General features: G+C 45.2%; 2 protein-coding genes across 19 annotated transcripts in view; one reads left to right on the top strand and one right to left on the bottom strand.

The window, feature by feature from the left end:
- CCR8 (C-C motif chemokine receptor 8) overlaps positions 1–15,733 on the top strand; it is a 133,405-nt gene that overhangs the window by 65,524 nt on the left and 52,148 nt on the right. The window lies entirely within an intron of this gene.
- Positions 846–14,855, bottom strand: CX3CR1 (C-X3-C motif chemokine receptor 1). Of its 4 annotated transcripts, XM_070776084.1 has the most exons (3): positions 14,701–14,855; positions 5,687–5,922; positions 846–3,832 (listed from the first exon to the last, which is right to left on the bottom strand). In XM_070776084.1, exons 2-3 carry the CDS (start codon positions 5,711–5,713, stop codon positions 2,747–2,749), a joined length of 1,113 nt encoding a protein of 370 aa, XP_070632185.1. In that variant the 5' UTR covers positions 5,714–5,922; positions 14,701–14,855; the 3' UTR covers positions 846–2,746. The 4 variants fall into 4 exon arrangements, with proteins under 4 accessions (XP_070632185.1, XP_019839806.2, XP_070632184.1 ...); XM_019984247.2 differs by lacking the exon at positions 5,687–5,922 and having other exon boundaries at positions 14,701–14,840; XM_070776083.1 differs by lacking the exons at positions 5,687–5,922; positions 14,701–14,855 and adding an exon at positions 5,520–5,680.

Below are 15,733 nucleotides of genomic sequence, written 5' to 3' on the forward strand. Positions count from 1 at the left end.
CAGCAGCCGTGGTGGATCTGATTCAGCCGTGCTCTTAGGGTCAACTGTCCTTTTCAGATGTGCCTTCCTTTCCTTAGACACCAGCATCACAGCTATTTAGGGCTTTTCAATGACCTTCCTAATTTTCTCCCTATTCTGTCTTAGTAAAATGAATGAACGTTTCTTATGATACAAATCTAATTGTCTTCTAGAAATAAAAGTGTTTTCTCTCTTCTTTGTTCCTCAAGACAAAAGAATTTTTTTCCTCTTTTCTTAGGAGTCCACTAATAAGTTAAATTTTTAATGAAAAACTTGATGATTCAACAGTTGGGACAAGGATCAGGTGATAAGGGATGAAACTGTGAACACCCTGAGAACACCCTCTTCCATTGGTTGTCTGAGCCAGAGCTCCAGCAGCATCCCACCACATACTCTGTTCCCAATGCCTTTCACTGTTCTCAGACTTTTCTCCTAAAATCTCAAGATCTTAAGACTCAGGTAAGATGTTCTAAGATTAGGGTCTTAAGATCCTTAATGACTCAGGTCAGGTGTCCTTGTTCTTGTGTTACCAAATAATGTAAGAGTATGCTTTTTTTTTTTAACTTCTGAGTTCTGCATTTAAACATTGAACGCCTCTTAAGCATTGAGGGCAGCGGCCTTATCACACTCATCTTTGGAACAGCTCTGGATCTGAGCTCACGTGTTATATATAATACGTACTCAATAAAGGTTTTGCAGTTTATTAGTCCCATATGTATGTGTCAAAGGCTAAGAAGTACCCATGCTCTTTGGCTCAGTTAGCCCCATGGGAAGGAATTTATCCAAACGAAGTAATTGAAGGGGAGAAAGGAAATTACACAGAAAAGTGCCATAAAATATGTATTTGTTAAATATTAGAATCACATGAAGTGCTTATTAACAGGGTAAGGATAAGTTGCAGTACATGATCTTAATGGAATGTAATTCATTCTGTCATTGGGTAAACAAATACATTGACTTCCAAGGCGTGAGAAATACAGCAATGAGTCAGATGCCTTCAGTGAGTACACAACCTGGCTGAGTCTTCTAAAATGATCATTACAAAACTGTGCAGAGACAGAGCGTTATCTGTGGCCTAATGTTAAGAGAGAGAAAAAAAAAGCAGATTATAGAACTGTCCGTACACTATGACTGCAACTTGAAACATGTGAGGCTGTGAACAAGGTCCAGTGGGCACATGAAGATATTGCGTGATTAGATTATAGGTGATATTTTCTTTAGCATCATCACAAGTGTTTTTCAAGCTTTAAAGTTTCAGACCATCTCAGACATTAACTGAGAAAGGGAAAGCTGTTCCAGGGACTCGGGCTGTTCAGGTTGGCAGTGGCATGAATGATGAGGTTCTCTCCATATAGGGTTGTCACCAGTTGATTGGGAGGAAATGGTCCAGGCAGCCTGGGAGGACTGAGTCAGGAAAGCCTATCAATCTGTATATCTAGGAGTGTCCATTGAGCACTACTGTGGGAGGCAGCCTTCTCCGTGTCAAGGGCTGCATCACAAGCAGAACCTGTGAGGCCTTTCCAAGTTCTGTCAAGAGCACTACTTAAGCATGGCGCCGGGTGGGGGAAAGGCTGAAGTCTGGGAACCTGGCAGGAGGGTTGGAATCTGTGAGAGCTGGAGGCTGGCTCCTCATGCTGCATGCTTCCTACATGAAAAGAGTTATAATTTCCATTCTACAGATGAGGAAACTAAGCTCAGTTGGCCCCCAGTTATCCAGTGGATAAGTGATAGAGTTGAGATTAGAAACCATGCCTTCTCAGTTTGGGCCAGTGTTTCTTTTCTGTTTATTCCTCTGGGTTCTGGATCAGGTGGTGATGCATGTGACCAGATGGAAGAGACCTGCCTGAGGCGGGAGCTGGAGTCCTTTGAGAAAAGAAGGCGCTGGGGAATCTGTTATTGGGACTGCATGATGGAACATCTTGGAGGCCAGGCATTTGAGTTTGGACTTGATACAATGTACGCTAGGGGAACCTTTGTAGGTTTGGGGATATGATAGAGAGGGTTTAATGAAGAAGAGTCTGACATTGTGTGCTGGCCAGTATGATCAGGAGGGAGGCTGGGCCAGACACCCAGGACAGTTGGTGGGCAACTCTTGTTCAGTCTGATCAAAGAAGCACCCACACCTTCAGCTCTTTGGAAATACATCTTCCTGCATCTCCAACCACAATATTGGAATGGAAGCTGCCATCTTGTCTACCTCTTCCCTGTGGATACCATCTCGTGGTCCAGGGATGAAGATCTGATACAAACTTGGCCAATCAGAGCCCTTCCCTGGGGATTTCAACCTTGGCCTCAGAGGGGGATGGGTCTCACTCCCTCTCGGATGACAAAGATGTGTTATGTGAGTCTGGGATCTCTCTTACCACTCAGAGAATTGAGAGTCAGAGGACATGCTAGTTAGACTCAGTCTCTAGTTTTCTCTCACTGAGGACTCACCACCCATTGCCCATGCTATAAGGTGAATGTTACTGCCTCTTTTCAGGCTAAGTTAGTTTGAGTTGAATTTCGGTCATTTATAAGCAAGGAAGTCCTGACATTGGCAGTAAGAGCCATGTCTACTCTTTATCATTCAAATTTTGAGCACAAGTCTTGAAAATACTTTAGGATTGTTTTGGGAGCTTTGGATTCATTGTTTCTTGCATGTAAGAAGTTTTAAAATCTATCCTCATTATTCAGTGTCAACTCAGAAACTCCAGCCTTGCTGGAGGGACACAGCTTTGGGATCCCTTCAGAGAAGGATGGACGCATCTCCATCGCTGGTGTAATGAGTAAAATTGCTGCTCAGAACACTTTCCCGCCTGCTCCTTTGTGATTCAGACAGAGATGAAGAGAAACTGAGGTGGTCAGGATGGCAACACAGGACAGCCAGGCATTTCCTGTACAGACGGTAAAGGTATCGTCTGAACTTCTCTCCAGCAAATGCATAGATAAGGGGATTGAGGCAACAGTGGCTAAATGCAATTGTCTCTGTCACACTGATGGCCAACTTCAGATCTCTCTTCACATCACATTTGGGAAAGAAGTCATAGAGATTGAGTGTCTGTAAGAAAATCATGACATTATAGGGTGTCCAGAAGAGGAAAAAAACGACGACCACCAGAAAGATCAGCCTGATGGCTTTAGCTTTCTTGTGGTTCTTGCAGGAAAACAATGTCTGCATGATTCTGAAGTAACAGTAACTCATAATGAGCAGGGGGAGCAGGAAGCCAAGAAAATTTATTTCCGTGTTGAGGATCACAGGCCAGATTTCCTGCAGGATCTCAGGGTAGTCGCCAAAGCATTCGTTCTCTTTCTCTCTGGTGAACATGAACTGCGGTGTGGCCACCAAGATGGCAGCTGCCCAGACGCCGAGGCTGGTGGTGACACCATGCTGCACGGTCCTGTTGCTCATGGAGTTGGCAGCCAGCACAATGGCCAGGAACCTGTCGACGCTGATAACGGTGATGAAGAATATGCCTCCAAAAAATCCAATGAAGAAGAAGGCAGTGATGAGTTTGCACGTGGCGTGGTGAAGGCCTTGCTCATTTATCACATAGTGAGTCCAGAAGGGCAAGGTGGCTACAAAGAGCAGATCAGACAAGGCCAGGTTCAGGAGGTAAATGTCAGTAATACTTTTGGACCTCTGGCTGTTGATGAGGGCAAACACCACCAGCAAATTTCCCACCAGGCCAAAGGCAAAGACGAGGGAGTAGAGTATGACCACGAAGACAGTTCCCAAGGCCACGATGTCCCCCATATCACAGGCTTCTGCAAGGTCATAATACTCGAAGTTTTCTGAAGTTGATTCAGGGAGGGTGGTGTGCATGGTGAGCACCTGGATGAGAAAGGAAGACAAGTAATGGCATGGGTTCTCAGAGAAACAAAGTTGTAGTTCCACTCCTTACGTACAAAGGCAGACGAAACAAGCTTTTGGTTGGGTGTCTGACCAGTGCATCTCCCAGTGTCCTGTGTGCGGTCTTATTTAATCTCTGGGATGGAGGCTATAACAGACCCCTCTGGCAGAGAGGAAACCAGGCTCTGAGATGCTCAGTGACTTGCCAGAAACGACACAGTAAATGGCTCAGTTAGCATTTGAACGTCAGTCTTTTGAAGCTTGAGACAGATATTTTTTTCTTTGATTTTCAAAAGTCTATCTGAAAGGTAGCCAGCTTAACCAGGGTGTGGATGGGTGAGAGAGGACCATGAGCGAGCAAGGAGGAGAGGGATGGGGTGGTGTGTGTATTAGTTGCTCAGTCATGTCCTGCTCTTTGCAACCCCATAGACTATAGCCTGCCATATATCCTCTGTCCATGGGGATTCTCCAGGCAAGAATATTGGCGTGGGTTGCCATGCCCTCCTCCAGGGGTTCTTCCCAACCCAGGGATCAAACCCAGGTCTCTCACATTGCAGGCAGGTTCTTTACCAACTGAGCCACCAGGGAAGCCCAGGAATACTGGCATGGGTAGCCTAAGCCTCTTCAGGGGATCTTTCCAACCCAGGAATCAAACTGGGGTCTCCTGCATTGCAGGCGGATTCTTTACCAGCTGAACTGGTGCCATAATTCACACTTCCATTTCAAACTTCCCCAGTGCCATTCTCCACCCCCTTCCTTTCTTCCACCTCTCTACCCTCGGGACTCTTGTTTCTCCTGCTTGAAGACTGAAGAGAGAGGTCTCAGATGTCGCAGAGCCCTGGGCAGACCTGCACCCAGAGACCTGTCTTTGTTTTTGCGAGCCATTTCTTTTCCTCTTCCTCTATGAACCAAGTCTTTCTCTTCCTTAATGAATAATCCTTAAGGATTGTTATTCCTTCCTTAAGGAATAATCCTAGAGTCAGACACTCTAGGGTGATTACCTTGCCTTGATTTGGCCAGGACTCTTCTGGTTTTAGCACTGAAAGCCTCACATTTCGGAAACCCCTAAATTCTAAGTCAACTGGGATGGTCAGTCATCCTACAAGTGCAGAGGGTGTGCCAGCATCATCCAGGCCTCTGCAGTCATGAAGGGGCCAATGGATCCCAGATGGAGGGCGGGCTCAGTTAGCCTGTGAGCTCAGGTTCCAGGGGCTAATAATAATTACCAGTCCTGCACTTCAGTGTGGCCTACCCTCCCCTACTGTTCTTCTCCTGTTTCTTTCTGGGCAGGAATGGAAAGGCAAGACATTTCTCAGTTTGGGAAGTGACACATGCCCATCCTCCCTTCTCCCAGCCAGGACTCACTCCAGAGTCTGCAAGGGGAGTCCTTTCGCAGATGGATGGACCTCTGGGGCCCCTCCTCTTCCTTGTGATACCACGAGACAGGCTCTCAGAAACCTCAGCACACACCTTCTGCTTGTCACTGCCTGTCTCCCAGCACAGCTAAAACCAAAGCTCATACTTCTCTAACCAAGGGAGTTTCCACACCTTGCTACACCCTTTTCATGCTGGTTGTACCAAGATGGTGTCTCTGCCAAAGGGAGGACCCACCCTTTGCTTCTCCCTTCCCAGCCTCAGCTTGGTATGCTGATCTACTTCTCTGTCTCACCCAGCCTGCTGGCGAAGTGGCCCAAGGCTTTCTGACCTGGGCCATCTCAGGCTGGGATGGAGTCCTCAGCCCCAGGAAAGTGTGTGCTCTTTGCTCTTGGCTACAATGCCCTTTTCTCAGAGAGGATCCTCTAGCCATGACCTTAATCAATAACAGTTAAGTTGAACCGTATAAAGTGGCTGATGTTCAACCATTTTTAAGTGACAGAGATGTCAGATGCTCAGCTGAAATGTGGGGAGGCAGGGAGCAGTCGTGTGGTGCAAGTGGCTTGCAGCAGGAGCCCGTCTTCCCGGACTTGGAGCTTGTAGGATAGCAAACAGTCAAGTCCTTGTTGGGGATGCTGGGGCTGGCTCCCCTCTTCCTCCTCCTCCTCCCCCCAGTGTCAGGAGCTGGCAGTGTTGACCTAGAGAGGAGTCCAAGGACAATAAAAGTCATTTTATGTCTCTTCGGGGCCTGTATTCAGTCCTAAAGCCCAGGAACTTGCTGCTTTTAGATTGACTTGATTTTTTTTTTTTTTGGAAACTAAACACATTTTAATAGAAAACAAAATACAAAATAAACTCTTTTCAGAAAACAGAAATATTTAATCCTTTTCCCACAAATTAGAAGCTGCTTCATCCTCAGAGCATAGTTTTTGATGCCTGTGTTTGTACTTAAGATTTGTTTCAGACTGTTCATTAAACTGCTATTGCAAAGCAGGTGGGAGGGATGGTCTCAGGAGGAAAAGATGCTAGAAAAGCCACACCTCAGAATCATTTGGAAATTCAACATTGTTTAATTCTTTCTTTTGACTTTTCACTTCTAATTATTTTCATTTCTTTACCACAGTCCGTCCTTTTAGGGGAGAGAATTGTTAAAAAGAAGTGCAGCCACAAAATGAATCTTTCTTTCCCACCATTGCTGCGAGAGCCCAAGACTTTCTCAGTCAAATCTGCCCACCCACTTCTAGAAACATGTCAGCTGGAGTGACCCAACTGTCACCCAGGAATTTTCCCTTTCTCCCAATACACTGTGTGACCAAGTTCTCTGAATTCCCTGAACCTCAAAATTCCAAGTATTCCAAAATTCCACAGCCAGTGCCAGGAGTAAAACCTGAAAGACGAGAGCAGAGAAGGCCCCCTCTGCGAGGGCTAGGTTTCTTCTTCTCAATAATAATTATTAACAATAACAAAAAGTCCTGGGTTCTGTAGTCATAGAAAAGGAAAGACGTCTGCCAGGATGACGCTGCCCCCTTCCCTGATTCTCACCCCGCATTCCTACCTGGCTAGAGTGCCTTCCGCCCAGTGATCCTGCGGCATTGCTCCCGGAGAGGGCACCTGGCAAACACCCGCAGGTCAAGGGCAGCCCCAGCAAGGCAAGGGCACCTTGGTGCCAGAGATAGGGAGGGGCCGCACGAGGACACAGTGGGATCTCCGTGATTCCTGTCTCATTTGTTCCCCATCACCACCCTTCCTGCCCCTGTCCTTCCACACTTGGGGGCTGAGTGCAGAGTGGTGGGTTGGGGACATCTGCAGGGCAAGGGGGGACACGGGGAGTCTTTCACACTCAGTCAGTGATTTCATCTGTCTGTCCTAAGACTTGCCGTCTGGAGCTCTTCACATGCCCCAGTCTGAGATTGACTTGATTTTTGCCAAATATGCACGTGCTGGGTCTCATGTTCTCTTGGCACTGTGTCTCATACACAGGGACCTCCTACTAATCTTCAGGAAGGTGTCTCTGGATCACTGAAGAGCAAGGAGACAGGCGAGAAGGGCACAGGCACACACATCGCAGCCCTGGGCCAGGCGCCCAGTAAGGAGAGAGGAGGACTGGGCACCTCCTTGCCCCCTGGCCCCTGTTTGTTTCAGACATCCTGGCCTCCCCCGAGCTCTTGCTGCACCTCCCCTGACCTCTCATCACAAATATCCCCGGAGCCCTTCAGCAGGGCAGTGAATTAAATACAGAACTTTCCTTTCAGAACTATAGTAAGGCTTAAATAACACCAAGTGTCTAGAACTTGATAGTTTTATCCAGGCACCTTTTCAGGAAAGGTGAGCCCAAGCAGGACCTTTTATTTCTAGGTCCTCTGAGATGTTCCAGCCCTGGGCCAGGAACCTGAAGATAGGACTCTTGGCAGCAGATGAGAGTGGGGCCAATGCCCAGGGGTCAGAGGGCTGTCAGGGATCTACTTGACTTTCACTCAGGCTGGACACTGGCCTCCTGGCCCCTGAGGGGCCAGAAATCAAGTGCAAGAATCCAATGCAATAAGCTCTTGCAGCATGTAGTAAGTGACATCCATGTAGATGGGGTTGCCAGGGGAAGGGTGGGTGCTGGAATGAAGCATTAGCATAATGCTGCTAATTATTAGCTGCACTAACCCAGGCTGCACTACACACATCCCCCCAACTATACTTGGGCCTCCTCACCCTCTGCTCTGTTAAGTCAACGTTTTACTAAATGATGCTGAGCTGAGAGAGTCTGGGCTAAACCTAGAAGCTGAGCTTTGAGTACACATGGCTGTCTTAGTCATGTAAAAATGAATTTTGTAGAACCTGCTTTAAAAAACACCCAGCCAGCTCTACTGCTGATCCTGTCCTACTTCCTCCGGTCACTTCCTTTTCTTTGGCCTGCTCACTTATTTTTTAACCTTTTTTTTTTTTGGTCATTATTACCCACTTTTTCCAACTGGCTTCCCTTTTCTGTACTTCCTTCTCATTAGGTGGCCTCCATCCCCTTTCTTCTCCCTAACGTCTTTTTCATGTTGCTTCCCCCTGTCTTTTGGCTTCACGTCCTGCTTACCGTTTTCTAGATCCAATGTGCCTTGTTTGTTTACCTCCCTTGCTCTCTTTCTATGGCCTTTTAGGCCCTTGAGTACAGAAGGGTTTGAGGTTCAGTCTAATGCCAATTGTTAGGCTTAATATTTTTCTTTTGGACCAAACAAAACTCAGGAATTGCTTGATCCTGGATCCAGACTTTCCCCACGTGGGTGCCACTGTCTCTTGACATTCCAGAACTTGAGGTTATCCTCTGAAAGCCCTGGTTTAGAAGGAGAGAAGGCTGCCATTCCTGGGGACCCGCCAAGTGTCATGCTACAGACACAAGACCCTATTTAATTCTTGCCACAACACCTCTTGGGAAATGACTGCAAAATAACCACCAGCAAGCAGAGAGACTTGAGTAACTTATCAAAGGAGCAGCAGAGCCAGGATTTTAAGCCAGATGCGTCTCTTCACAAAGCCATGCTTCCTGCCCTGCACTGGGTTTTTCCTCTTGGAGGGAAATTCTGCAGGTTACTGCAGGCCACATCTCTAGAACAAGAGCTGGAAAATAGTAGAGGTGACCCCCCCTCCTTTAAAGGATAAAATTCATGATGTGACCCTGAGCACTGTTCCTGGGTTTAGACTCGGGACCCAGAAGGCTGACCCGCAGTGAGATAGCAGGTGGGGAATGGAGGGGGAGGAGATATTATTTGCCTCTCCAGCTGTGACCAGGTGGTGGTCCTCACTGTCAGACCCTCAGAATCTAACTCTCAGTAATGTGGTGAGAAAATTTAGATCCTTTTCTCTGGAGAAGAAAAGGTTGAAAGCTAAAGGATCAGCTTCTTTCCTGCCTTCAAATACGCAGAGTTGCTCTTCAGAGCTGCATACTTCATAGGGGTCCACGCACCCTGAGATCAGCTGGCAGACCCTGAGCACCTCCCTCCCAGCTGTGCCTCAGTGCCTTGATGTGGGTAATGCAAACCCTGGACTGGACCATCTCTGAGAGCCCGGTCAGCCCTGGATCATCAGTTTTCCAAGGACCGAACAGAAGGAAACAGTCTTAAAAGAGCAGCATGAGTCCTGGGTCGGAGAAGTGCAGCCTCGTGTCCACAGAGTGACTGCCTAGCAACCTGCGAAGCTTCTGGGCTCACAGGCACCCAGCATTTAGATGAGCTTCTGCTTGGAGACAGAGAGCTGAATCAGTTAACTTTGGGTTCTGACAAATCTGGAGTTCACCACGGGCAATAGGAAGGTTCTCAGTCTGACCCCAAGTCCACTCCCCTGGCTCTTTGAGCCCCTGTGTTTTCAGAACCTGGTGGTTTTCCAGTTTACAATGATAGTTATTTTTATAAGAGACCTTTCCTTAGGATTCAGAGAGAGCGAAGGCTGAGAAGGCAAAAATCAGGCGGATGGAGGGGCCTTGAATTCCATGCTGAGGGGCAGTGGCCACATTTTACAACTTACACCGCATCTTCCATGCACTACATTGAGTGACTCTATTCTTCCAGCAAGTCATCAACCTACAAGGACTTGGCATGACCACCCCCCAGCATTTTATACAAGCCAAATGCACACCCAAGCCAAGACCAGTAACAGGAAAAGACCATACATGGGGAAGGCCCCTGTGCTCGTGCGTGAGCTGGCCCTGCACAGAACCCGCCTTTGTTCTGGGCCACGCCTCCCTCTGCTTTCCTCTGCAGTGTCCTTACTGGTATTTATCTCTGTCAAAGTAAACTGTGAAATCTAGAAAAGAAATGCTTTATGATTTTCCTTTTTTAATAACTGAAGAAGACATGGACTCACTTATTAATTAATTGTGGATTAAGTCAATATCTATTAAGTATCTTTACCATACACTGGCATAAGGACAAGTAAAAATTTAAAATAAGAGGCTTAATTCTCCTTGTTGAAAATAAGGGAGAAGAGTCCCCTTATCTCTTTTTTCTTAGAGCATTTACTTTAGAAGATATATAGTTGTCCCTTCTCCCCTCTTGGACATGTGATCATTTCCTCTGCAGCTTTCCAGCTGGGAGCCATCTCTCTGAAATGCACATGTTGGTGGCCAGACTCCCAGTGCCAGGGGAGGAGAGGAGCCTGACTTGGGCAGGAACCTGGCTCCAAGTTACACAACTACTTCTGATGATAAAGGGATGAGAAGCTTGTTTCTCCTCTGGACGGATGAAGCCAGCTAATACAGATGACCATGCTGAACTTGGGATGAACTGTGTGTGACTGTCAGGTTCCCTGACTTGAGCTCTAGTTGTTGAGTGTCTTGAGTGTCTAAGGAGTTGTATCTGAAGTGAGATGTTTCTGTGTCTCTTTACTACCGCGTAGCGGTTTGCCTGTGAAGCATTTGATGTTTAATTCTTATTCAGTAATGACAGAGTTCTTCTAAACAGACATTTCTCCAAAGAAGACATACAAATGGCTAACAAACATGAAAAAATGCTCAACATCACTCATTATCAGAAAAATGCAAATCAAAACTACAATGTGGTACCATCTCATGCCAGTCAGAATGGCTGCTATCAAAAAGTCTATAAACAATAAATGCTGGAGAGGGTGTGGAGAAAAGGGAACCCTCTTACACTGTTGGTGGGAATGCAAACTAGTACAGCCACTATGGAGAACAGTGTGGAGATGCCTTAAAAAACTGGAAATAGAACTGCCATACGACCCAGCAATCCCACTGCTGGATATCACATCTAGGAAACCAGAAGGGAAAGAGACACGTGTACCCCAATGTTCATCGCAGCACTGTTTATAATAGCCAGGACATGGAAGCAACATAGATGTCCATCAGCAGACGAATGGATAAGAAAGCTGTGGTACATATACACAATGGAGTATTATGCAGCCATTAAAAAGAATACATTTAAATCAGTTCTAATGAGGCGGATGAAACTGGAGCCTATTATACAGAGTGAAGTAAGTCAGAAAGAAAAACACCAATACAGTATATTAATGCATACATATGGAATTTAGAAAGATGGCAATGATGACCCTATATGCAAGACAGCAAAAGAGACACAGATGTAAAGAACAGACTTTTGGACTCTGTGGGAGAGGGCGAGGCGGGGATGATTTGGGAGAATAGCATTGAAACATGTATATTACCATAAGTGAAATAGATGGCCAGTCCAGGTTCGATGCATGAGGCAGGGTGCTCAGGGCTGGTGCACTGGGATGACCCTGAGGGATGGGATGGGGAGGGAGGTGGGAGGGGGGTTCAGGATGGGGGACACATGTACACCCATGGCTGATAGCTGTGCATGTATGGCAAAACCACCACAATATTGTAAAGTAATTAGCCTCCAATTAAAACAAACAAACAAAAAATAATGACAGAGTTCTTTCTCTACTATCTTCATGGAGAGGATTTTCTGGGTCAGGTATTTTGCTTTTCATTCTGTTTCCCCAACAATAGGTACTGTGCTTGTTTCTGCGGAGGTAAAAATGTCTAAGATACAGTCTCTGTGAATTTTTTATTATTGTTTCATAACAAGAGTGTAAGAAAAGTGATGGGGTGCATTTGATAAGTGCCCTTTGAATATGGGCCAATTTTGCATTTATCTATAAATTCATCTAAGCATTTCTGGTTGTATTTCACGCATGTTATTGTGGTGGCTGTGGTCTGTTCATTGTCACTGCTGAATAGGATTGCACCGAGTGAGTGTCCCGCGGTTATCATTTGTTTTATGCTGGTGCACACTGGTGGCTTTCAGTTTGAGACCTTGGTGAACGGTGCTGCATAAACATTTTTGTGTATACATCTACATCCCCTATAGTATGAATGCTCTTTTTTTCGGCTAGGAAAAGGAGTACGTCAAGGCTGTATATTGTCACCCTGCTTATTTAACTTATATGCAGAGTACATCATGAAAAACACTGGGCTGGAAGAAGCATAAGCTGGAATCAAGATTGCCAGGAGAAATATCAGTAACCTCAGATATACAGATGACACCACCCTTATGGCAGAAAGTGAAGTGGAACTAAAGAGCCTCTTGATGAAAGTGAAAGAGGAGAGTGAAAAAGTTGGCTTAAAGCTCAACATTCAGTAAACTAATATCATGGCCTCTGGTCCCATCACTTCATGGGAAATAGATAGGGAAACAGGGGAAACAGTGTCAGACTTTATTTTTTTGGGCTCCAATATCACTGCAGATGGTGAGTGCAGCCATGAAATTAAAAGACGCTTACTCCTTGGAAGACAAGTTATGAACAACCTAGATAGCATATTCAAAAGCAGAGACATTACTTTGCCAACAAAGGTCCATCTAGTCAAGGCTATGGTTTTTCCAGTGATCATGTATGGATGTGAGAGTTGGACTGTGAAGAAAGCTGAGCTCCAAAGAATTGATGCTTTTGAACCGTGGTGTTGGAGAAGACTCTTGAGAGTCCCTTGGACTGCAAGGAGATCCAACCAGTCCATCCTAAAGGAGATCAGTCCTGGGTATTCATTGGAAGGACTGATGCTGAAGCTGAAACTCCAATACTTTGGCCACCTCATGTGAAGAGTTGACTCATTGGAAAAGACTCTGATGCTGGGAGGGATTGGGGGCAGGAGGAGAAGGGGACGACAGAGGATGAGATGGTTGGATGGCATCACTGACTCGATGGACATAAGTTTGGGTGAACTCTGAGAGTTGGTGATGGACAGGGAGGCCTGGCATGCCGCGATTCATGGGGTCGCAAAGAGTCGGACACGACTGAGCGACTGAACTGATGCGACATGTGGGACCTGAGTTCCCTGACCATGGATTGATTCCATGCAACCTTCATTGGGAACATGGAGCCTTAAACACTGGACCACCAGGGAAGTCCCAGTATGAATGCATTTTTAAAATGCAAACCAAAAAAATAGATCTACTGTATGAATTCACATATGTGAAGGTGAGAAACACGCAAGGATAATCCATGTAAAGCATTAAAATCCTTGTAAAGCTACAAGGACAAGGAGAGAATCAATGACCATAAAGGTGAGGATTGGGGTGATTTCTGGGAGGGCAGGGGTGGCGATCCGGAGACACCTGATGGAGGCTGCTGGGGGCTGGTCAGGTTCTCTGCTGCTGCCTGGATGATGGTTAGATGGGAGATCAGTTTATGAGTTGTTGACCTGCACACTGTCCTTTGAGTGTATTATGTTTTCAAATGAACATAGGTTTAGGGAAAAGACAAAAGGGCACAGGAACAAGAGATGTTGTATAGGTTTTCTTCCCTACCAAGAGTCACAATTCACCCACATGTATGTCCACTCATACTTTCTTAATGAAGATGATGTTTCCCAATGACACAAACCTTCTGAGCCCGAATGTCCTCACAGTGATTATAAAAGCATACATCAATGTTGAACATCAAAGTCTGTCAGCAATTTATTACTAAAATGGTTTTCATTATAAATACAGTAGATGCTCATTATAAAAAATGCAGATGGTGCAAAAAAGCATGGAAGAAAAAGGAAAGAAAAAACTCAAGAAAGAAAGAAAAAATATATATTTTTTAAATTATAGGGAAAAAAAATAAAGACCTAGACAAGGAAAAGACAACACACTTTTGAACAGAAAGTCAAGAATAAGGTAGTGCCAGAGGAAAGATCATTAAGGGCTTGCTGTCCATTTTACTTATTTTGTTCCTAAAAATACAAATTGTATGTATATGCTTCAGACTCTACAGTGGATTCTTACTGCTCCTATTTAAAAAAAAGTCTTTTTAGGAATACATAGAGAAGGAGCATAAAACAGATGTGGAAAGTTAACAATAATAATAATAATGGGAGTTCCCTGGTGGTCCTATTTGCTAGGACTCCACGATTTTATTGCCCTGGCTGTGTTGAATCCCTGGTTAGGGAACTAAGATCTTGCAACACTTGCAGTACGGCCAGAAAAAAAATGATGATGATAATAATAACTTTGATGTTGTTTCTTACCTTAGAAAGTTAACAGTAATTCCTCAATATCATCCAGATACAACCTTACCTTTTAATTTTTTCTTTTATTGTAGTTGATTCATAATGTGTTAATTCTGCTATAGAATAGTGATTCATATATGTATATATTCTTTTCCATTATGGTTAATTATAGGATATTGAATATAGTTCCCTTGGCTGTAGTGTAGAACCTTGTTTTTTATCCACCCTATATATAATAGCTTGCAGATGCAATTTTAAATGATGCTTTTTTAATGAGCATTTCTCCATGCCCCTGAAACGTAATTACTAATACTTCTAATCATATTTCACCATGTTGAGCACATCGTAAGTGATCTAATCAGTCACTATCTCCCCCTACCAAGCGCCCTAGTACATTTAGGCTGTAAGATCCTCTGGAAAATGGTCTCCCTTGTTGGCAAGTAAAGCAAACCAGCCTCATTAGCCCACTTTGACCTCTGACCACAGTGCCTCACCCAGGGCGCCCACAGGTGTGAAATAAGCCCTTCGCTCCTACCTGGGCTGGGTCTGGGGAGGGAACCTCGAGAGGTGGCGATGTGCCCGTCAGCCTTCCTGTCCCACGCACAGTCTGTCAGAGAGTATCTCCCTCTCCTCTGAGGGCATCTTTATTTGCAAAGTTAGCCAATAGTATCTGGTTTCCTGTGAGGCAGACTATCTTTAGATGCCGCTGCAGGCTCAGAAGCTCCAGGCTAGAGGCCAGCTGAGATGGGAGGGTCTGAAGTCAGAGACTCGGAAGAGCCTGGGGCAGACCCAGAGGGGCTAGGAGGGAGTGTGTTTACTTGGGCACTGTGTTACCTCTCTAACGGGGCCACGGGCAGGGAACAGAGTAGCTCTCTTTAATGATGTGCCTTCAGGAGGCCCAGAAACTGAGCCTCGGTTTTCCTGCTAATACAAGGGAACCCATAATACTTACCCGACAGCACTGGGGTGCAGATTAAATGAGCTACAGTTTTTCTTCTCAAAGTGTGATCCCAGCTGGGAGCTTCTCTGATGCAGCACCTCAGGCCGCCGCCACCCCAGACCTCTTGAATCAAACTCTGCATTTTTTTTTGATGCCTTCTAAGCTTTTATTTGCAATAAAGAAAAGTCATCTCTAGGTATCTGTATTTTTTGTATTTTTTCATGTGACTCACTTTATTGTGAATCTACTTTATTGTAGTGGTCTGGGACCAAACTCACAATATTTCTAAGGTATGCTTACATTGTTTTATTAAAAAAAATTTTTTTCTATCAAAATGTTTTTGACTTACAGCGTTTCAGGTATACAGCAAAGTGATTCAGTTACGCATACATCCATCCATACATATATATTCTTTTTCAGATTTTTTTCCATTATAGGTTATTATAAGATATGAAACATAGAGACTGTATTTTAATGAAATTTTTAGGAGTTTGATATAAACACAATGAATCTGAGAGGCATTGATACAGAAAGCACCTACTGAGTGCCTGGCTCCTGGTGGATACTTAATAATTACGGTTCCCCTCACCTCCCTCAGGGCACTTGGTGGTTCCCTGTGCCCTGCAGT

This window comes from Bos indicus, chromosome 22 (genome assembly GCF_029378745.1).
Source record: "Bos indicus isolate NIAB-ARS_2022 breed Sahiwal x Tharparkar chromosome 22, NIAB-ARS_B.indTharparkar_mat_pri_1.0, whole genome shotgun sequence".
Classification (NCBI taxonomy): Eukaryota; Metazoa; Chordata; class Mammalia; order Artiodactyla; family Bovidae; genus Bos; species Bos indicus.